The following is a 23,874-nucleotide window of genomic DNA, read 5'->3' as shown; positions in this document are numbered from 1 at the left end:
CTACATCTCCTGTCAGAGGGGAATTCTTCAATTTCCTTATCCCTCACTCCCTCAAATCTGTCTTTACCTATATTCTTTACCCTTAAAAGATAAAGGAAATACATGTTAGGATGTCAGTAGGCCAGTCTCAACCTGGATGCTCTAAGCTCATTATGTCTCATTTCTTTCAGGAATCTAATTCCTTCAGTTATCCCCCTTCTCTTCTGTATCTTCAACTCTCCAAATTGAATCATTCAACCTTAGTATCTTCCCATTGAAAAAGGTAAAAAGATTTTCTCTATGTCCCATCCCCTCTCTTACTTTCCTTCGTAGTTTTTAAGTGTGTGTCTACAAAAGAGTAGTCTAGCTGTGAAGTTTCTTCCTCACTGCACATCCTCCTGATCTCACTGTAATCAAGCTACTTCTTGTACCAACCTACTTCAGTTGCTCTCACTAGTCACTCCTGTTTGCTAAATCCAGTGGTCATTTTTTAGCCATTTATTTACTTGTCCTCTGACCATTTGACGTTACCAACCATTCACTTCTTAAAGTTCTCTTCCTTGTGGTCCATGATACTATATTCTCTGTTTATATTCTATAAATATTCTATATTGTATTCTCGGTTTTCTTCAACTCTGTGCACCTCCTTTTCTCTCTCTCTTTAAAAGGCCTTTCTTTCTTTAGCTCTTACTTGTTAATATTCACCAAGATTCAATCCTTAGGCTTCTTCACAATATGTAAATATGCTCAAGTAAGGATGATCTTAAAAAAAAAAAACCTCTTTTACCTTGTGTTCCTCTTTAAATTATGACCCTATCTGTCAACACGTCTTTATGGCTCTGCAGGACGCTTAGACAATTTCTTTTCTAGAATATAAAGACAGACCAGAATTTCAGAAGCCTCTTCCTGGAGTGCCTTCCCTAAATTTATCAGTTTTTTTTGTTGGCCTTCTCTGCTCAAATCTTTCTGGATTATTTAGACAGTATTATTTTCTCCCTTGCTCACTCACTTTTCTACTACAACACTTAATCACAGTTCACCTTCTCTGCACAAATCTTTCTGGATAATTGAGACAATATTATTCTATACTCCTTTGCTCACTCATAGTACTTTTCTACTATAGCACTTCATTACACTTTGCATTGTGATTCTATCTCTGCAGATGAATGTGGTTTCCCTGAGAGCAGGAGAACAAATTCTTTTTTAATCTCTTTAATGGCAGAGAAATCGCCTTCATATCTTATACATAGTATGTATTCAGGAAATGCTGGTTGAAGTTTTTGTTAGTTGTGCTGTTTTGTTTGCCATGGACAGAAGCCCAGTACACCGAAATAACATGACAGATGGAAGGACCTCAGTAAACAGCGATACTGTAGTAAGAACAGAGGTGGACTGATGAAGAAGTGACAGTTGTGGTTCCTCCATTAGAAGGATAACGAGGGAGATTGTTTGCTGACAGCTCGTTCTAGGAGTTTTACAGATAAGGGAAGCAGTAGAGAGAGGGTAGTTACAGATAACATAAAACAGTAAACCTAAAAATGGTTTAAACAATAAGGCTACATTTATGACATAATAAATTTATCAGCAGGGCAGTTCTGGGTGACTCAGTAATATTAAGGACCCGGGTTCTTTCTGCTTGTCTCTGTTCTGCCGTCTGTATGTATTGGTGTGCCCCCTCTTAAACTGGCTTCTCCCAAGGTCTCAAGATAGTTGTTAACACTCCAGGCATCGCTTGCAAATGAAAATGTCAGAAGGCAGAAAAGGGAAAAGGGAACATTTCTTTTTTTTTTTTCGAGACGGGGTTTCGCTCTTACTACTCAGGCTGGAGGGCAATGGCTCCATCTCGGCTCACCGCAACCTCCGCTTCCTGGGTTCAGGCAATTCTCCTGCCTCAGCCTCCTGAGTAGCTGGGATTATAGGCACGCGCCACCATGCCCAGCTAATGTTTTTTTGTATTTTTAGTAGAGGCAGGGTTTCACCATGTTGACCAGGATGGTCTCGATCTCTTGACCTTGTGATCCACCCGCCTCGGCCTCCCAGAGTGCTGGGATTACAGGCGTGAGCCACCGCGCCCGACCAGGGAACATTTCTTTTTAAGAGCCTTAGCCCACTTTTAAGAAGAAAATCTCAAAAGTGTTCTCAGCTGATTTATCATGTCATACTGGCCAGAGTGATAACACATGCCCAACTGCCTATACCAGTCATGTGGCAAGGAGAGCACCATGATTATTGGGCCTGGGTCCAGCAGCAGCAGCATCACCCGGGAACTTGTGATAAGTATACACGCTTAGGCCTCACTGCAAACCTGCTGAATTATGAAAGAAACACTGGGCAGTGCCTGAAAGGGTGCTGACCCACCAATCTGTGTTTCAATTAGTACTTCAAGTAATTTTGATGTACACTGAGTTTGTGAACCGCTGGCTTGGCACCATCAAGATCCATCCCTTGGAGCTAGGAAAGGGCCTAGCCTCCTTTGAAGGATATGAGGCCAAGAAGGGAAGAGAGAACGGGGAAGAATGAATGTTAGGTAGGCAGCCAAAAAATGTTGACACAGTTCTTCTGGGAGTACGATCTTTCTTAGTGTCAGCTGCTGTTGCTACCCTCTCTTTTATTCTCTGTGTGGGCCTCAAGAGGCCATGCTAACCTACCTGCTTAATCTCTGAAGCAGCACACTGTATTTCAAAAATGTGACTCATTTGCTTCTGATTGTCACACCACAGTGGCTATAATCTAGTTTGTTTGCTGTGAAGGACTCTTAGTATCTTTAGATTATGAAAATATGAATGCGAAACGAAAACACTTTAAAAACTTAAGATACTACCAGTGGTCATTTCAAAATACTCAAATACGTTTTTTCATTTTTCCTGATTTTTCTTCAGGACATTTATATTGATTTTGTAGTAAGGGAAAACTATCGAACTTAAAAAGATGTTTTTAAATTAATAACATTTAAATAAACCTACATTTTGTTTTCCTTTTGTAATTTTACTGTGCCCATCTAGTTGTAATAACGTTTTGCCTTTTTGATAGGTTTCCTAAAAGACAGGAAAAATGGAGGAATCTGTAAACCGAATGCAGCCACTGAATGAGAAGCAGATAGCCAATTCGCAGGATGGATATGTATGGCAAGTCACTGACATGAATCGTCTACACCGGTTCTTATGTTTTGGTTCTGAAGGTGGGACTTACTATATCAAAGAACAGAAGTTGGGCCTTGAAAATGCTGAAGCTTTAATTAGATTGATTGAAGATGGCAGAGGATGTGAAGTGATACAAGAAATAAAGTCATTCAGTCAAGAAGGCAGAACCACAAAACAAGAGCCTGTGCTCTTTGCACTTGCCATTTGTTCCCAGTGCTCTGACATAAGCACAAAACAAGCAGCATTTAAAGCTGTTTCTGAAGTTTGTCGCATTCCTACCCATCTCTTTACTTTTATCCAGTTTAAGAAAGATCTGAAAGAAAGCATGAAATGTGGCATGTGGGGACGTGCCCTCCGGAAGGCTATAGCGGACTGGTACAATGAGAAAGGTGGCATGGCCCTTGCTCTGGCAGTTACAAAATATAAACAGAGAAATGGCTGGTCTCACAAAGATCTCTTAAGATTGTCACATCTTAAACCTTCCAGTGAAGGTAAGCATAAGATCATTGGGAAGAGGGGTGGATAAGGGATATCCAATGAATAGCACATTTTTATTTAATATAAGACAAGCATGTAATATTTTGCCTTTCATTCTCAAAACATACATTCATTCAAATATGTTTAATGCCTTCCTGGAATTACACACCTACCACAGGTCATCCAGACATTAATAATCAAGAATCAAATGACAGTCTTGTAGGTTAATATTCTGAATCTTAAAATGCCAGTGTCCTAACTGTAATGCTCACCCAAGAGATTATGGACTGTGTTAGCAGGATGGGCAAGATCAAAAGTTGGAATAGGCAAAACAGCTCCTTGCCCGTGGGTGGCAGATTGCCATGCTGTACCCACCGCCCTAGCCTGTTATTTTTTCCCCTCCCCATCTTGTCTTCCAAGGATGTATGTTCTGTGGAACCTAAATGTCCACTATATCAGTTACCTGCTAGTGCTGAACGTAACAATTCAGGAGGTGAATTGTCTTCAGGCAGGCAGGCAGAGGACATGGCAACTTGGGGCAGTTTTTCTTATCTATGGATAGAGACTTTTGAGAAGTTACTTGGATTCATAGTAATTACTAGTCCTTTTAAGGAAAGAAATAAGAAAAACTCGGGCAGAAGTAAGATTAAAGTGTGAACTTCCACAAAAATCAACATGTCCAAAATTTGACTTTTTTTTTTTTTTTTTTTTTTTTTGGCACCAGAAGTGAAACTTGAAAAGACATCCACTCAGAAGGGTGGATTCACATTTCAGTTCTGTGGCCTTAAGCCAAATAACTTGAGTTTCTGTACCTTCATCTATTAAAAGGAGGGTAAGGAGAGTAAGCTTACAGTTATTACATTTATTGTGACTAAATGTCCTAGCACCTAACATAATAGAAGTACATTGTTGGTTCTTTCTTCCTCCACGTATATCTTTATACACAGAATCTCTTCAGTGACTTTTAACTTAACATTTTTTGACTGCAAGTAGAATTTTTCAAATGAAATTAAACAATAAATTGCAAATATTTATATGTACAAGCATTTTATTTTGATTTTTTTATTAGATTATGTGTTTTAAAATAGTTGAATGATACAGAAACATATGACGCAGTCCTACCCTTCAAAAGAAATCACTGCATATCAGCAGTCCCCAGTATTTTGGTACCAGGGACTGGTTTTATGGAAGAAAATTTTTCGACAAACAGTGGGGAGGGTAGGGTGGTTTCAGAATGAAACTGTTCCACCTCAGGCATTAGGTTCACGTAAGGAGAACGCCACCTAGATCCCTCACATATGCAGTTCACAGTAGGGATCTCACTCCTACGAGACTCTAATGGCCAGACTCTAATGGCCAGCCGCTGATCTGACAGGACATGGATCTCACTCACATGCTTCTCATCTCCTGCCGTACGGCCCAGTTCCTAACAGGCCCTGGACTGGTAATCGGTACATAGCCTGGTAGTTGAGGACTCTTGCAGTATATGATACATTGTAATTTACTCCAAATTCTTCCTAAACATATATTACTATGTTTCACTAAATTTTGTTATGTGCCTTCTGTGTTTCAGTAAAAAGTATATTATTGCTATTTTTTTCAGGTCAGTAGGAATAGTTGCATATATAGTGTTGTATGACTATAATTTAGCTAGTCTCTATTTGACAACAGTTGTTTCATGTTTCTTACACTGTTACAAAAAGATTACAGTGAAAACACTTGCATAGAGTACATACTTTCATAATAGTTAAATCCACAAACAGTATGTGAAAGGGATCAGTGTACCCACATTTGAACACTGGCTGTTGTCATTATTTTTTAATCTCTTCCAGTAGAGTGGTGAAAGATTCTATCTTGTTCTTTGAATTTACATTTTTGGACAGAAGCTCATCTTTTCATGGGCTGATTTTATATATATACACATAATATAATATACATATATGCATATATATAAAATAATTTATACTATTATATCATAGCCTTTTATGCACTTAGTTACTTTCCTTTTAACTATTGATTGTAGTCACTATTCATTCAACAGATATTTATTTATTTTATTCGTTTGTTTATTTTGAGATGGAGTTTTGCTTTCATTGCCCAGGCTGGAGTGCAATGGCACAATCTAGGCTCACTGCAACCTTCACCTCCTGGGTTCAAGTAGTTTTCCTGCCTCAGCCTCCCAAATAGCTGGGATTATAGTCATCTACCACCACGCCCAGCGAATTTTTTGTATTTTTAGTAGAGACAGAGTGTCACCATGTTGGTCAGGCTGATCTCAAACTCCTGATTTCAGGTTATCTACCCGCTTCAGCCTCCCAAAGTGCTTGGACTGCAGGTGTGAACCACCATGCCTGGCCCTCAGCAAATATTTATTGAGCACTACTGTGGATAGACACTGTTCTAAGAACTTGGGATTCATATTACAGGAGTTAATGTATTATTTATATACATTACATGCATTTTTCCTTTTTTTTTTTTTTTTTTTTTTTTTCTCTTTATCCGGGGGGACATTTCTGGCACATTAAAGTTTGGAATTTTAATGTAATCAAATGTATCCACATCTTCATAGGTTTATGTTTTGTGTTAGGATTAGAAAGGCCTTTTCTGGCCTAAAATATGTACCTATGGTTTTTTCCTAACATTTTAATGGTTAAGAAATATTATTTTCTATGTTTAAATTTTTGATCCAAACATTTAATCAACATAAGAAGGACTTAGGGTAGGCATCCAGCTTTATTTATTTGTTTGTTGAGATAGGTCATGGAAGTGTGAAGCAAAAACTAGACTAAGAGAAAAACCACCTGTGACTAGTTCTAACTGGACCAATTAGTTTCTGAACTTGAGAAAATAATTTTCTGTGCTTTGTTTTCTTGGTCTGTATAATGAGGAATTAGTAGATGTCCTGTAAACTTACTTCCACACATAGGATTCTACAATTTGAAGTTGTTGAGGACAGAACTCATCATTGAAACCATGTTAGTAATAGCAATATCATGTTGGACATAGAGAATCCCTAGCGTTTCAAAGTTTAAAAATTTGGAACTCTAAGCTACAGAATTAATATTTTTAATGCCTAAATTATACTGTATATTTATAATAGATAAAACAAGTCAAAATGTGATTTAAGTAATCAGGTACGGTGTTTTTAGATGAATTTGTACCAAAATCTGGAACATAGCAAGAGTCACAATACTTCAGAAGGTCCTGCATCTAACTAGTAACAGATGGTCTTTCTCTTAGTCTGGTTCTTGCTTCACATTCCATGACCCATCTCAACAATTGGCCAGCACAATTACAGAACTGGGTAGGACAGATCTGCTTTAAGCAATTTTTATTTTCACTGGAAAAACAAAACAGAAGATAAACGCACATGCAATATTTACTCATTTGAGATGATTTTGTACCAAAATTTGGAATATGATAAGAGTCACAATACTTGAGAAGGTCCTGCATGTTAGTATTAACATTTCATCAAGTTATTTAAATTAGAATTCAAAAATAACATTAAAGGCTCAATCAGCAAAAAGATGTGTTTCATATGGCCTATATGATATTGTAGGGAAAAAAATGAATTTTTTGTCACCTTTAAAAATCAGAAAACATTAAAACCTATATTCTGGCTTCACTTGAAAGTAAATTTTTTTCTTTTGGTAGCAATTAGTCGATACATAGCTACAGCACTTATCAGGGCACACTCTCTTCAGTCGCCACATCCTAACAACTCTCTATTGCATCACCATGGTGGGTTTTTTTTGAGACAAGAGTCTCACTCTGTCGCCCAGGCTGGAGTACAGTGGCGTGATCTTGGCCCACTGCAACCTCTGCCTCCTAGGTTCAGATAATTCTCCTGTCTTAGCTTCCCAAGTAGCTGGTATTACAGGCATGTGCCATGATGCCCAGCTAATTTTCTTATTTTTAGTAGAGACAGAGTTTCACCATGTTGGGCATACTGATCTCGAACCCTAGACCTCTGGTGATCCGCAGGACACCTTGGCGTCCCAAAGTGTGAGGATTACAGGCGTGAGTCATGGCACCTGTTCTCAGTGTGTTGGTTTTCTTTATTTATTTGATATGCCCTTCCCTCATAGACGTCTTAATTTTGTAATCCAGTCCCTGCTGTTTTACAGAAGTGGTGAAACTAAGACCTAGAAAGATCACCATTTATTGGTAAAGTATAGGCTAGAACCCAGATTTTCTCACCCCTAATCAAAAGCTGTTTTCTCTTTCTTTGATTGGAAGACATTGTGGAAGGAATCAAAAAGATACTGTCTTTCCCTTTTTTTTGGACCAGTAATACTTTTCATCTATTAAAACACAATGTAAAAGAACTTACCTATCTGTCCACTTCTTATTTCTGCTGTTTGTAAATATGTATATTTTATTCAACAGCAAAGAGAGACAAGTGAATATAATTAATATAATATTAATTGAGATCGATCTGTACTCTTGTGAATTGTTCTGAGATTATGGACCTAAAACTTTCTAATGCTGGTATCTTTAAAAAAAAAAAAAGAAAAGCCTCTGTAATAAAATGACTCAGGATACAGAAGGTTTTTTTTACTCCAGCGTCTCATATTTAAATAGTAATAATGGAATAAGAAAATTAATTCAACCTGTGTGCTTAATTGTTTTATCATGGAAAGCAGCATCCCAGTGTAAAGGTGTTAATTCTTGTGTATCTAGTTATGTTGATCATACAGTGCATTTTGGGAAAACGTGCTATATTTTTACTTGATAATCCTGCATGCTTTTTCAATTCTTTATCTTGTTAAAGGACTTGCAATTGTGACCAAATACATTACAAAGGGCTGGAAAGAAGTTCATGAATTGTATAAAGAAAAAGCACTCTCTGTGGAGACTGAAAAATTATTAAAATATCTGGAAGCTGTAGAGAAAGTGAAGCGCACAAGAGATGAGCTGGAAGTCATTCATCTAATAGAAGAACACAGATTAGTTAGAGAACATCTTTTAACAAATCACTTGAAGTCTAAGGAGGTGAGTGAATTGTATGTTACAGCATGTTATTAAACCTGAGTAATTTACTGTAGGTGTTCAAAGGATAAACTTGGGGTAACTATTCTTTTAAAAAAAGAAATTGTTTAAAATGTATCTTGAAATTAATGTCTATTTAAAACACCTATCATGATGTCCAATGTAATGGAAGTGGCATTTGTGTTAGTTTTACTCCAGAAAATCTACTGCCTTGCTCGTTAAAAAATAATCATCTATGTATTTCCTTCATAAAATATACTGTACTTCCTTTTTCTAATAAAAAAACAAGTTAGCTTATTTGATAAGCCTTTGACTTAGACAAGTTTTCATTCTGAAAGTACTCTGCACCCCAAATGAAAGCCTCAGAGAGTATATTATGAATATTTATTGATACAGATATGTTATACTGATTTGTTTTCCCATAATTCCTGATATTTCTACCTATGTTACTGCAATAGGTATGGAAGGCTTTGTTACAAGAAATGCCTCTTACTGCATTACTAAGGAATCTAGGAAAGATGACTGCTAATTCACTGCTTGAACCGGGAAATTCAGAAGTATCTCTAGTATGTGAAAAACTGTGTAATGAAAAACTATTAAAAAAGGTAAGCATTATCAGTGTTCTTTCTTAGCTACTACTAACTGAAAAAGTGGCTCCTAAATTTTAGAAATGCAGTCAGCGCATTTTTAAGGTATTTTGAGACATTTATCATATTGAATTGTATTGTGGCTCTTAAGTGTAAGTTGAATACATTTTCATTTTTCTCTTTTTTTATGAAATACAATAACACAATATTGTTGGCTACAATAACAAAAATCTAACAAATATACATAATCGCTATCTTTTGCTAAAATTTTCTTTATACTTTCTGCCCTTTTTTTTGTTTCTAGGCTCGTATACATCCATTTCATATTTTGATTGCATTAGAAACTTACAAGACAGGTCATGGGCTCAGAGGAAAATTGAAGTGGTGCCCTGATGAAGAAATTTTGAAAGCATTAGATGCTGCTTTTTATAAAACATTTAAGGTAGTGATATGATTTTTGTTTTAAAACAAATGACTCGAGGTTTAATATCTTTTGTAATAATACATTTTAAAGGAAGTATTAATAGTTTAATCATTTTTAATTAGGTATTCATTTTTCTTTAGTTCATATGAAGTGGGTATATAATTAATATCATAAGTTTTTAAGTATTTCTCTTTACCCTTGGGCAGCAACTAGTTATTCTAAGATCATTTTGGTAACTTTTAAGTTACTGATTCTATTTGTTCTCTCAGTGCTATAAAGAAGTAACCAAGACTAAGTAGTTTATAAAGAACAGAGGTTTAATTGGCTCATGGTTCTACAGGTTGTACAGGAAGCACAGTGGCTACTGCCCTGCTTCTGAGGATGTCTTGGGAAACTTACAGTCATGGCAGAAGGGGAAGCAAACACATTCTTCTTCATGTCGACAGAAAGAAATGCCGAGCAAAAGGCAGAAAAGCTCCTTTAAAAACTGTCAGATCTCATGAGAACTCATTCACTATCACAAGAACAGTTTAGGGGAAATCACCCCTGTGATTAAATTATCTCTACCTGGTCCTGGTCCCACCCTTGACACATGGGGATTATGGGAACTACAATTCAAGATGAGATTTGGGTGGGGACATAGCCAAACCGTATTAACAATCATGGCAGAAGTGGGGGTGTGGTGCTAAACTGTTAGAAACTGCCCCCCGTGATCCACTCACCTCCCACCAGGTCCCACCTTCAACACTGGGGATTACAATTGAACGTAAGATTTGTGTGGAGACACAAATCCAACCCATATCATTAACTTTAGAAATTTGCATTCCTATCAGGTTCTTTGACTTGGTCCTCTGTTTTTCCCATTAATTGGTAGATAGAGCTCATGAGTCTTGATTGAAAAAATGAGTTTTTAGTAATGGAAATCTCACATCAAAGACACAAACTAAAACATCTTGCTATATAACAAAATAATAGCAACCAAATTCAGCAGCAAAATAAAAGGGTTATATACCATAACCAAATGATACTTATCCCTAGCATGCAAGGATGGTACAACCTATGAAAACTAATCAATGTAATACATCACATTAGTAGAATTAAGTGACAAAGGCCAGGCACCGTGGCTCAAGCCTGTAATCCCAGCACTTTGGGAGGCCGAGGCGGTTGGATCACGAGGTCGAGATCGGGACCATCCTGGTCAACATGGTGAAACCCCGTCTCTACTAAAAATACAAAAAATTAGCTGGGAGTGGTGGCGCGTGCCTGTAATCCCAGCTACTCAGGAGGCTGAGGCAGGAGAATTGCCTGAACCCAGGAGGCGGAGGTTGCGGTGAGCCGAGATCGCGCCATTGCACTCCAGCCTGGGTAACGAGAGCGAAACTCTGTCTCAAAAAAAAAACAGAAGTGACAAAAACAACATAGTTATCTTACTGATGCAGAAAAAGCATTGGCAAATTTCAGCATTCCTTCATGATAAAGAATAAAACCACTGTATAAACTGGGAGTAGAAAGAACTTCCTCATCATGATAAAGGCCAGAGATTTAAAAAAAAATGCTTATACCCTATAGCTAACGTCATAATGGTGAGTGATTGTAAAGTTTTCCCTAAAATCAAGAAAAACACAAGGATGCCCAGTTTTTCCACTTTGATTCCACATAGTATTGGAAGTTCTAGTAGTAAGGCTAGAAAATGAAATAATAAGAGACATCACAATTGGAAAGAAAGAAGTAAAATTATCCTCAGATGTCGTGATCTCATGTTTAGAAAACCCTAAAAAAAACCCCACACAAAACTACTAAAGTTAACAAATGAATTCAGCATAGGTTAGAGTATAAAACCAAAACATAAAAAAATCAGTTGTAAAGGCCGGGCGCGGTGGCTCAAGCCTGTAATCCCAGCACTTTGGGAGGCCGAGGCGGGTGGATCACGGGGTCAAGAGATCGAGACCATGCTGGTCAACATGGTGAAACCCCGTCTCTACCAAAAATACAAAAAATTAGCTGGGCATGGTGGCACGTGCCTGTAATCCCAGCTACTCAGGAGGCTGAGGCAGGAGAATTGCCTGAACCCAGGAGGCGGAGGTTGCGGTGAGCCGAGATCGCGCCATTGCACTCCAGCCTGGGTAACGAGCGAAACTCCGTCTCAAAAAAAAAGAAAAGAATGAAACTCTGTCTCAAAAAAAAAAAAAAAACATGAAAAATACTCTAAACATCATTAATCAGAGAAATGCAAATCCAAACCACAGTATGATACCACTTCACATCTAGTTGGATAGCTAATATAAAAAAAAGCAGAAAACAAGAATTGGGCAAGATGTGGAGAAATTGGGACTCTAATGTATTTCTGGTAGAAATGTAAAATGGTAAAACAGTGCAGCCTCTTCGGGAAACAATTTGGCAGTTCTCAAAAGGTTAAACATAAAACTTAACATACCATCCAGCGATTCCATTTCTAGGTATATACCCAAAAAAATTTAAAATAGGTATTCAAACAGCTGTTTGTATACCAATATTCACAGTAGTAGTATTCACAGTAGCCAAGAGTTAAATGTATTCTTTTATTCTTTTCGATGCTACTGTAAACAAACGTTTTCTTAATTTTCTTTTTAGAATTGTTCATTGGTAGTATATAGAAATACAACTGATTTTGATGAAATACTCAGATGTTCATCAGCAGATGGATAAACAAAATGTGGTATATACAATAGAATATTATTCAGCCTTAGAAAAGAATTAAGTTTGATATGTGCTACACCATGGATAAACCTTGAAAACATTATACTATGTAAAATAAGCCACACAAACAAGGACAAGTATTGTAGAATTCCATTATTTGAAGTATCTACAGTAGGCAAATTTATAGAGACAGAAATAGAATAGAAGTTGCCGGGGGAGGGGGGGAGACATGGGAATGGAGAGTTATTATTTAATCGGTAAAGGTACTATTTGGGATGATGAAAACATTCTAGAAATAGATAGAGGTGATAGTTACACAACATTGTGAACGTGCTTAATGCCACTGAATTGTACATTTAAAATTGTACATTTGTAAAAATAGTTAAAAAGGTCAAATTAATGTTATTTATATTTTAACACAATAAAAATTTCTTACTAAAAATTCTGATTTTACTTCAATGAGTAAAGATTTTAAAAATAGGATAACTTCTTTAAGTAAAATTATTGAATAGGTTATGTCCTTTGTTTTACCTTTAAAAGCTAAGCATTTTTATTTATTATTTTTAAATTTTCAATCATAGCAGCTATAGCAGATGAGCATTTTAAAATAGTTGTCAATTGGTATATCAAAAATCTGAAGGCCTTTTATCTTAGAGTCTTTTTAATGTAAGATGACAAGTAAATATGATTTAGAAATTGAGTCTACTTATAATTTTTGTTATTGCTTTTAATGATTGTTTTATTTTGTTTTTGCTGTAGACAGTTGAACCAACTGGAAAACGTTTCTTACTAGCTGTTGATGTCAGTGCTTCTATGAACCAAAGAGTTTTGGGTAGTATACTCAACGCTAGTACAGTTGCTGCAGCAATGTGCATGGTGAGAACACCTAAGACAATTTTGCCACTCTAAAAACATGTTTACTATAGAGCACAACTATAAGTTGGATAATGATTAAGAATTATGTTTTCACTTTTTTCTGTCATTTCAGCTTGTCACATTTTTGTGTAAAGCCAAAGTGTTAAGTGTGTTGAAAAAGTATGCCTAAAGAACAGGCAGGGGCCGGGCGCGGTGGCTCAAGCCTGTAATCCCAGCACTTTGGGAGGCCGAGGCGGGTGGATCACGAGGTCAAGAGATCGAGACCATCCTGGTCAACATGGTGAAACCCCGTCTCTACTAAAAATACAAAAAATCAGCTGGGCATGGTGGTGCGTGCCTGTAATCCCAGCTACTCAGGAGGCTGAGGCAGGAGAATTGCCTGAACCCAGGAGGCGGAGGTTGCGGTGAGCCGAGATGGCGCCATTGCACTCCAGCCTGGGTAACAAGAGCGAAACTCCGTCTCAAAAAAAAAAAAAAAAAAACAGGCAGAAGAGAAATTTTAGTTTCTACAACAAAAGATTAAATATTAATGGCTTTTTAAAGAAGTAGATAATGCTTAAAGAAAATGAAAACAAAAAAACAAAATTTTTTTAAAGATAATGCTTATTTACTGATATGAAGCTTAAAAGATTGGGAACTAACAGGATTGTCTAGAGACTTTAGTTCTATCCTGACTGCCAGTGAATAACAAACAGATGAATCGTAGGCAAACTTTTTAGCTTCATTACTGGGGCTTTATTTCTTATCTAATAAAATGAGAATAATATTTACTGTATGTACTTCAAAGGATAGTGTGAAAGCCAGTTGTTTGTGAAGGTACTCTGAAAGCTGTACTACTGTTCCTGGATAGTTCTAAAACACACTGATAAAAAGTTACCTTAGTGTTTCTTTTAAACGTGAAGTTGGATAAAATTCAAAATACGATATTTCCCCTCAAATTTGCTGAAAATTACTGCCATTGAATTTTTCAGGTTGTCACACGAACAGAAAAAGATTCTTACGTAGTTGCTTTTTCAGATGAAATGGTACCATGTCCAGTGACTACAGATATGACCTTACAACAGGTCTTAATGGCTATGAGTCAGGTAAGAAGCTGCGTGTGTGGGGTTTGTTTTTGTTTTGTTTTGTTTTGTTTTTAAAGACGGAGTCTTACCCTGTCACCAGGTTGGAGTGCAGTGGTGGAATCTTGGCTCACTGCAGCCTCTGCCTCGGGTTCAAGCAATTCCCCTGCTTCAGCCTCTCAAGTAGCTGGGACTACAGGTGTGCGCCACCACACCTAGCTAATTTTTTGTATTTTAGTAGAGATGGGGTTTCATCATGTTAGCCAGGATGGTCTTGATCTGACCTCATGATCTGCCCACCTCAGCCTCTGAAAGTGCTGGGATTACAGGTGTGAGCCACCGCACCCAGCCCAGAAGCTGTGTTTTTTAAGTTTACATAACATATATAATGATTTTATTTTGATGTCATGTATTGTATTAATCTGTGAGAACAAAATTTTTTTGTCTCAATTTTCTCATGACAAGCACAAAAACAAAAAATATATATGCCGGCTTTGGGAAGGCTGTATATATTGTTGCTAAACAAAATGATATTGTAAAGACTAGTATTTTTAAGGATTTGTTTTATTATTCATGCTTTCGTTCTGAGCTAGATCCCAGCAGGTGGAACTGATTGCTCTCTTCCAATGATCTGGGCTCAGAAGACAAACACACCTGCTGATGTCTTCATTGTATTCACTGATAATGAGACCTTTGCTGGAAGTGTCCATCCTGCTATTGCTCTGAGGGACTATCGAAAGGTAAAACAAATTCTAATATGGTTCCTCACCCAAATAATATTTTCATACTTGGCTGGTTTTTGTTTTGAGACAGACCTCGCTCTGTTGCTGAGGCTGGAGTGCAGTGGCTCAGTCATAGCTCACTGCAACTTCAATCTCCCAGGCTCAAGTGATTCTCCCACCACAGCTTCCCAAGTAGCTGGGACTAAAGGAGCATGCCATCACATCTAGCTAAATTTCTGTAGAGATGGGGTTTCACCACGTTGCCTGGGCTGGTCTCAAACTCGGCTCAAGCGATTCTCCAGCTTCGGCTTCCGCTTCCCAAAGTGCTTGGATTACCAGCATCAGCTACCACACCTGGCCATAGGTTGATTCTTATTCACTTAGGGTTTTTCAAAAAATGTTACTGCAAGTAGTTCTGTATCTCGTATAGGAGGCAATGTTTGTTACAGACTCAGCAGTACTTAAAATAAGTATTGGTTACACATATATAATTTACTTTAACCAGTTTCTCTTGCTAAGCATTACTAAGAATATCCTTTGCAGACGGTATTTTTGAATAACCAGAATATTTGTTTTACCTTAACTGTTAAGTTTTTAAAAATAATTCAGTGTGCTCTTTGAAAAATTGAAAATATTGTTAATGAGTTTTTCAAAAGGGCAAAAGGATTACATAAAATTAAGGCTATAATCTATGCTCTACGTTTTATGGACGTATCTGTGTTCTAATCGGTATCCTCCAGTTGAGCTTTCTGAAATGACATAAATCTTCAACTCTTCAATATGGGTAGCTACTAGTCACATAGGACTTTTGAACCCTTAAAATATGGCTAGTGTGACTAGAAGTAGAAATAGAACTTGTTGATGAAGAGTAGTGGTTCTCAAAGTGCGGTTTCCCTACTGCAGTCTTAGCATCACCTGTGACCTTATTAGAAATGCAAATTCCTAGGACCCATCAGAGACCTGCTGAATCAGAAACTCTGAGGTTGGGACTGTGTTTTAACAAGCCCTCCAGAGGATTCTGATGCAGGCTTAAGTTTGAAAGCTGCAAGTGAGGGAATAGATTTTTTTTTTAAGAGATGTGGTCTCCATCATCGAGGCTGGAGTGCAGTGGTGCTATCATAGTAGCTTACTGTAAGTTGAAAATCCGGGGATCAAGCAGTTCTCCTATCTTGGCCTCCAAAACCACTGAGATTACAGCCATGAGGAACTGCCCAACCAGGATAGAATGTAAAGACTGTCTGCTTGTACTTCCGGAGTCTTTCTCTTACTCTGTGTGGACCTGAGCAAATTATTTAATTGATCTACATCATAATAAGGTAATAGAATTTACCTGTTAGAGTTGTTTTAACAATCATGTTAGATGTATTATTTAAAGAGTTCGTTGTGGTTTCTTACGTAGTATACATTCAGTGATAGTTGGGTTTTCTCGAAACTCCATTATTTTAACCTTAAATATAGCTGTGGAAGACAAGTTCTTACGTGGTACGTTGATACGTGCGTATTATCACACATATCAAAGTCATCAGCCAAAAGTTGATAATCCCAGAGAGATACTTCCTTATATTTATATATATTCATATACTCTGTCCCAGCATTTGATATGCTGATAAAAATATCTGGCACCCTTAATACCCTGTCAGGTTTTTTAAGTACAAAGTGCCTAGGCTGCTCGGTAATATACTCTGTAGCATAGAGAATAAGTAAAGTTGTTGATGAGAGAAATAGAAATTTCAGGCAGATTGTTAATTTTTTTGTCCATTCTTTTAAAACTCACATATTCTAGCCTAAAAGATGGCCACCCCCCCCCCCAAAAAAATGACTTTTTAATCAAAAACCTGTGGTAGAGAAATGTTAAAGTGTTTTGATTTTGGAAGTATTTTGCTTTTCCTTACATACATGTTTTTAATACGTATTTCGGTCTTTTCTACAGAAAATGGATATTCCAGCTAAATTGATTGTTTGTGGAATGACATCAAATGGTTTTACCATTGCAGACCCAGATGATAGAGGCATGTTGGATATGTGTGGCTTTGATACTGGAGCTCTGGATGTAATTCGAAATTTCACATTAGATGTGATTTAAACATAAGGAGCAGCACAAACCAGAGATCCATTGCCATCAGTGATCGCACTAAAAATATACAGCTACTTGCCAGCAAACCCCCATCAAATGAATGATGATGGTATAGTATGTGCTTAATGGAAAGATACCTTTCCAAAAAGAAAGAAAAGAACAAAAAATAAGATGGGGAAATAGCTTCAGGATACTGTAGTTTCCTCTAATAGAGAACTTTTTATTAATAGAAACTGTAAAATAGTTTTGCTTTGTTAAATAATATATGTGTATTTAAAAGAGGTAAGAGCAAAAAGTGTGATTCCACATCATGTCACTTATTTCAAAGTGCTTAATGTTTTCTTACATGTTTTCATTGGGAAAGGACAGCTTTGATAATGTCCAAATACTCCGAAATGCACTAGACCATGTAACTGTGATGGAATATGAAACTCATCTGTAACTTTTATACAAAGGGGGTAAAAAAAAAACCAAGACATTTGGTTAAATTATGAATGAGTTTTACAAATTCTTTTCAGAGTTTTCTGAGGTAACAAATAACAGCTTTCTTATTCAATGAAAAAGATATTTTATTTGCACTTGTAGAATACGTTACCATTAATCAGAAACATCATGGCAACCCCTGAGAATAGACTCAAGTTTGTGTTAGCTGAGGAATTCTATTTGGTTTGCTTTTTTGTTTTTTTTGTTTTTTTGTTTTTTTGGCTTTGTTATATTTTATTGTTGCAAGGGGTGTGACTTGATAATGCTTTTCCTCTGAATTATAACAACATAGCCAGATGTAGTCTCACACTTTTTTTATAAACAAGTGAAAATAATATAAAATGTTTCAAGCATTTAACTCCCTCATTCACAAAGTATAGCAATTAAAATCTCAACTATAACCAGATTAGCTTTTTCCTTATTTTTAAAATAAAATTTGTTTAAATTAGTTTTAACTGGTTTTTTAGTCAATATTTTTAAATTGTATACATGGCCTCTCTGCCCATTATTCATTTTGTGGCAAAATATTATTTGATAATGTCAAGAAATAATAAAGCAATCTAGGTCCATTAGGTTTGAAAGACAATTTTTGAGTAGCGTATTACCAGCTAACCAGTCACTAGGAATTTTGTTTTCAATATTATTTGTTATGTATTAAACTTTTCGTTACACTAAAGTGCATTATTTTCTTGAGAAAGTACCTTTCATTGTGAGGTTTAACATTAAAATAATCTGTTGAAATCCCATTATCTTTGCTCATAATTTTATTATGGTCGTCTGAGATAGCTTACACATGAAACTTGTCTGCATACTTCTTTGCTAAATATTAGTTGAAGATTTACTGAGGGTTTATAAGATCCTTCAGGCTGTTATGTGAAACGTTAAACTGTAGTTAATGTAAATTATAAGCCTTTTAGGTGCTTGGGGGTAGAGATTTTATCTTTTTTGGGACAGGGGGACTTTAGTAGTATGAGTATTTCTGTACATATTTTCTTCTGTTTTATGTGAAATTAGGGCTCTGAGAATAAGAAAATGTTCCCTTTTAAATTTATTTGATATATTAATGCCGGTTCTGATACGTACCCATTCCTTCAAGGCGACTGGTAGCAGTTCTTAAGTGTGATTTACCTGAGATATTTTTGGTCAGCAAAGCTCATAGCACCCCCATCCCCACTCAGATACGCATTGCTTCTGATAATGTTCATGTTTTTAACCCTCTGTCAAGCATTGAACTGAACATATTAGCTACTTTTGATACATTAAAATATTATGTTCAGATTGAATTTAAAGTTTAAAGAATCTAACAGAATTATATAATAGTTCTTGAATTCTTTTAAACCCAAGATCTTAAAAATTATAACATGATCATTTTATTCTTAATAGAAATGTTATAGTACAAAAAAGTATTACCTTCAGTTCAATATGGCACAAAAATATATTACCTATTTCCATAATGCTTTTAGACAAATATATCTATGAGTTAATATTAAATCCATCAAGGATACAAGACTCGATGGATATGACCTCTTTGAAATATTTAGGTAGGTCTAATTAAATGGACTATGGTAACATTTAAGAAAGAAAAAGTAGGAGAAGCTACCACAGAAAGTAACTTTTCAAATCATGCACATTAGAGCTGAAAGAAACCTTAAAACCTAAAAGCTGATTTTTAAATTTTTGTTAGAGAGCTGAGGTCCAACACAGAGTGTGATTCTGAAGTAGTACGACCTAGGAATCTTGGTCTCTTCATTTCTATGGCAGAATTTCTTTCCCCACAACATGGGACACATGGTCGCAGAAAAGCAAAGGATGAAACAGAATTTTTTAAGACTTTCACCTTGTTTGGTTATTAGGAAATAGTGTGTAGATATATGATTGCTTTAGGAGTAGGCAAGTAGAATTGGGAACTTGTATAATTTTGTAATTCATAGTGATCTTCAAGCCCAATTAACCTGTGTTGCTATATATATCTACATATATAGAGAAAAAAATAAAAACTTTACCTCATTATGAATAAAATGTACTGGTGTGATAAACAAGTTTTTTATTTCCTGAATTCTACTTTTAGGATTACTCTTAAGTTTATATTTGGGAAAATACTGCTTTAAAAAAAAAACCCTACAAGAATAAACAAACTTTATTTCCTAGGTAATATGTAAATAGTTCCAGGATACAGTTGTAATTAGCAAAACAAACTAGTCTTATAGTCCCACCCTTTATTAGTTGAAAGTTCTTGGAAATTCCATTTATTAATACTTACATTATTTAGTACCTATTTTATGAGAGTGTTAGTAAGGCGAGATGCTAGTGAATGGAATTTAGTGTTACCCTTTGGAAACTCCTTTGCTTTTATCTAACTTACTGTGTGACTGTAGACAACCAATTTAACCTAAGTGATTCGATTTTTTTATCTTTAAAAGGTAACATATCTGTGCTTAGATCATAGAATAATCAGTGATTTAATATTTATATAAAAATCGAAACTGGGAAGAGGGCTCGCAATACAAGTTAGAATTCTTCTTTCTTTTTTGTTAAAAACATTCCTGTTAATATGTGTTTTGAAAGCAATGTTTTAGAAATATAGCTCAATAGGCCCAATAATTTTTTAAAACATTCCTGTTCCGGGTGGAAAAATTTAGAAGGAAAATTTTCACAGCTAAAGTATTACCCAAGAAGTCATTATTCTCTATTGAAGAAAGAGAAAAAATGTATTTCAAGTCTAAGATCTTCTTGGATAGATCTAGAAAAACAAGTTCATACTCTTAAGTGAGGAAATGCTGTTTCCAAACTTTTTTTTATTTGAGACAGGCTCACTCTGTCACCCAGGCTGGAGTGGCATGATCACAGCTCACTGCAGCCTTGACCTCCCGGGCTCAAGTGATCCTCCCAAGTAGCCGGGACCACAAGTGTGCACTATCAGGCTGGCTTTTTTTTTTTTTTTTTTTTTTTTAAATTTTTGTAGAGACAATGTCTCATTACATTGCCCAGGCTGGCCTCAGCCTCCTAAAGTGCTGAGATTAGAGACACGAGCCACTGCACCCAGCCAACAAACATTCTCTTAATCTTTTAAAGTAACCAGTAAACCTACAAATAGTAAAATACCATTTTCATCAGGGAATTTTTTTTCTTATTTTCTAGGTTTTATAGAAACAATGAAATTTGGAAAGATAAGGTAGAATTCTTGAGTAAATTTGAAGGTCTTACAATTAAATGAGAAACACCTTTAAAAGTACAGTAAAGCTATCCCTAAACAATAACTAAAGGCCAGATCATTGTAATGTTTTGTTGGACCTCTTTCATTTTGACCTATTGTAGCCACAAATAACAAATTTCTTGGTAACTGATACTACTAGGTATATATGATGTTAGGTGATCAAAAATGAAAAATTCTAGTCTTACATACCACAGGTTTGAAGTGATTGTTAAGGCAGTATCTCCTCTGGAGAAATGTCACATGGCATTCAGTGTAAACGTGCACAAGAAAGAATTTGAAAAAAAAAGTGACAGGTTAATCTATGAAATTAATTGTATATACTGAATGGATTTTATTTAGTGTTTCCTTGATGTCTCTTTCCTCATCTCATATTTGTTGGAATTCCGATTACTTTTCTACCTTTTTTTTTTTCGTTTAAAATTCCTTTCTTACATTTCTGTCCTCTTTTCTCTAGTCCTTCTCTATCTGGATAATAAAATGGATGACAGCAAAGTCACATGCATATAGGTTTGGGATGAACCTTTTGCAGATTGCTTTTTGGTTCATACAAGTATAGGATCGTTTTTTTTTTTTCGACCTACTAATAGGCAGGCTTCTTGGAATATTAAATAGATTGATTCAGTCTCTTCCCCAAACCAAATTATATTATATAACTTTTATATTAGATGTTTGCAGAAATTCTGTTGGCCTTTAAGATCAGTTATTCAGCCTTTGTTTGTAATTATAAATGTTATCTAGCTATGTTGAAAATGTAAGTGCTTACTATATAAGCACTCTTAGAAAAATAATTAACTGATTATTTCTTCACAAAATAGATTTTTCAGTGCTTGCCTTTGATAATTTTATAAAGACTATTGTCAAAATATTTCACTGAGCACATACAGAGATACATGGCTTGTGGCATAAAAAGTCTCATAAATAACATATTTACAAGGGGCTTTTTTTTAACTGGTACTTTTTTTTGCTTTTTTCAAAATTATGAAGTTAAAATTTAATTCGAAGGTAATATTTTTCATGTATAAAACTAATCGTGTAGTTAAGCATACTGTTTGAATAAAATTCTAATAAATGGCACGTTTTCTTAAACCGTGAAAATACCAAGTTATATTGGAAAGTAGTAGAAAGAAACAAACTAGTGAGAACATCTTACAAAATTATATTGCGGAAATTAAGATGATTTTCAGTGAGAATGAATTTACATATACAACAAAAATATACAAAAGCTGACTTTCTCATCCTAAAACGATTTTTCCCTTTGGTTCTATGTTATTTAGCCATACCGTGTACCATGTTAATTTTATCAACAAATGATATTTTTCATTTTAAAATGTTTAAATTTATGCACTTTTAGACATTAGAATCTATGCTTGAACCAAGGAAATAGTAAATTAGCTATATGTCTGCTGGTTTCACTTAATGGGTATGTGGGTAAGGACAGTGAATGAAATTAAAACCCTGCGATTTTACATATCATTACCAGATACAACTGATGGAATATTATATCAACAAACATACTGAAACTTGGCTTTATTTGTAATGTAAACGATGTAGAATCCATACATAGCTAAATTAGATTTAAAATCTTACACAATTAATAAGTAGTAATCAAGGAAAAGCGTTTTTGTTGCACTGTTACTCTGAATATCAACTCTCTATATTTGGTATGGCATGACTGGGCATAACTTTTGTCATGTGTGTGAGTTACATGTTTTTCCTTTTGTTGCCAGCTTCTGATAATGAAATTTCCAAAAGGATGAGATGTAAGAATCATCTTTTATAAAAACCAGTGGGGAGTAGAATACTATAATCTAGTCCTAAACTGTCCATTTGCTTTATATAAAGGCTTTGATTTCTATAACTATTTGATGAACAAATTACACAGAATAATGTCTACATAGAATAAACTTAAGTATGCAAGAGCCTTAAAGTGAAAAACGGAACCTTCTGACTGCCTTAAAATATGACTTGCTCTGTAATTCAGGCATAACTAGTTACTTTCCTTGGGGTCTGTTTAAATAATGCCTTAATAGTGTTCTAATGTTTCTAAAGTACAGAACTCAAAGGGTCTTTTAGAGCTTTTAGGTTTACATAGTGAATGGAAATTTAAGTATTAAGTTTTAAAACCTGATTGTACGTTGGTAATATAAACATCCATTAACAGGAAAATCTAGGTACACTGATTGTGTTACACATACATGACTGTTAACATCAGTAATATTTTGTGATAGTTTAAGGTTTTTTATTGTTTTGTATAACAAATTATCCAGCACACTGGACTTTATAACATGACCTCCAAGGACCAAGTTGCATACTTAACACTATGAATGAAAATGCAGTTGTACAGTTCCAAAAATGATTAATTTTTTAAGGGGATTTTTCAAGACAATTTTAAGCCTACATGCAAATTCATTCCAAAAAGTGAATATAGTAGTAAAACATAAAGACTATTGCAATAAAAAGTTTCCAGGCCAGTGATTTGTTTAATTACATTCACATTTTTATAATCACTTTGCCTTTCAAAGCAGGAATATGTTATAAAACTGAAAGAAAACTTTAAATTGTCAATCTGGTGCTTAAAGGTTTGTAAAATATATTTCATTTGCAAGGAAAGGACCCTGCAGGGGGGGACAGGGAGCCTCCTAGGTCTGTTGATAAACTAACCGATGCTTTGTCAAGTCTTCCAAGTTTTCACTGTAAATAATCTACCTAACAATGTAGTTTTGCTGTTTTCTAATAGGGAATGAATGAATATATTAATGTATTACATTTGTTTCATGATAAAAACAGTTTTCACCAATACTGTGAAATCTTTACTTTCTCTCCTTTCTAGTCTTGCAAAATACCCTACTAAATCAATCATTTTAGACATGGAGTGCAGGTGGACACTGTGTGAACTGTCGCTGGTCAGTTACTGTAAAAATTGATAGATGTACCAAATAAACTCTATGCACATTAACTAAGTGTCTTTCTATTTCTTTCAAGAAATATAAATTTTAAGGTTATAATATGCCTTATAAAATCTAAGGCCTTTAGTAATTTTTTTATTTGAACAAGATAAAATTTAAGTTTTGATAACTAACATCGACCTTTTAATGTATCTAATTTTATGTAAGTACTATTTAATTAAAGTATATGAAGTTATAACAAAATGATTAGATTGAATCAAAAC

General features: G+C 35.3%; 1 protein-coding gene across 3 annotated transcripts in view; it reads left to right on the top strand.

The window, feature by feature from the left end:
* The window catches only part of RO60 (Ro60, Y RNA binding protein), a 29,784-nt gene extending 6,123 nt beyond the window's left edge, over window positions 1–23,661 (top strand). For all 3 annotated transcript variants that reach the window (XM_039459925.2, XM_074390084.1, XM_074390083.1), the window contains exons 2-9: window positions 3,010–3,610; window positions 8,371–8,591; window positions 9,047–9,193; window positions 9,480–9,617; window positions 13,035–13,151; window positions 14,123–14,236; window positions 14,806–14,952; window positions 16,865–23,661. In XM_039459925.2, the coding sequence (XP_039315859.2) occupies window positions 3,031–3,610; window positions 8,371–8,591; window positions 9,047–9,193; window positions 9,480–9,617; window positions 13,035–13,151; window positions 14,123–14,236; window positions 14,806–14,952; window positions 16,865–17,017 (1,617 nt within the window). In that variant the 5' untranslated portion in view covers window positions 3,010–3,030 and the 3' untranslated portion in view covers window positions 17,018–23,661. The remainder of the gene's footprint in view (window positions 1–3,009; window positions 3,611–8,370; window positions 8,592–9,046; window positions 9,194–9,479; window positions 9,618–13,034; window positions 13,152–14,122; window positions 14,237–14,805; window positions 14,953–16,864) is intronic.
* Window positions 23,662–23,874: the final 213 nt, after the last annotated feature.

Source organism: Saimiri boliviensis, chromosome 19, assembly GCF_048565385.1.
Source record: "Saimiri boliviensis isolate mSaiBol1 chromosome 19, mSaiBol1.pri, whole genome shotgun sequence".
Taxonomy (NCBI): domain Eukaryota; kingdom Metazoa; phylum Chordata; class Mammalia; order Primates; family Cebidae; genus Saimiri; species Saimiri boliviensis.
This window is presented reverse-complemented; position numbering and strand designations above follow the sequence as displayed.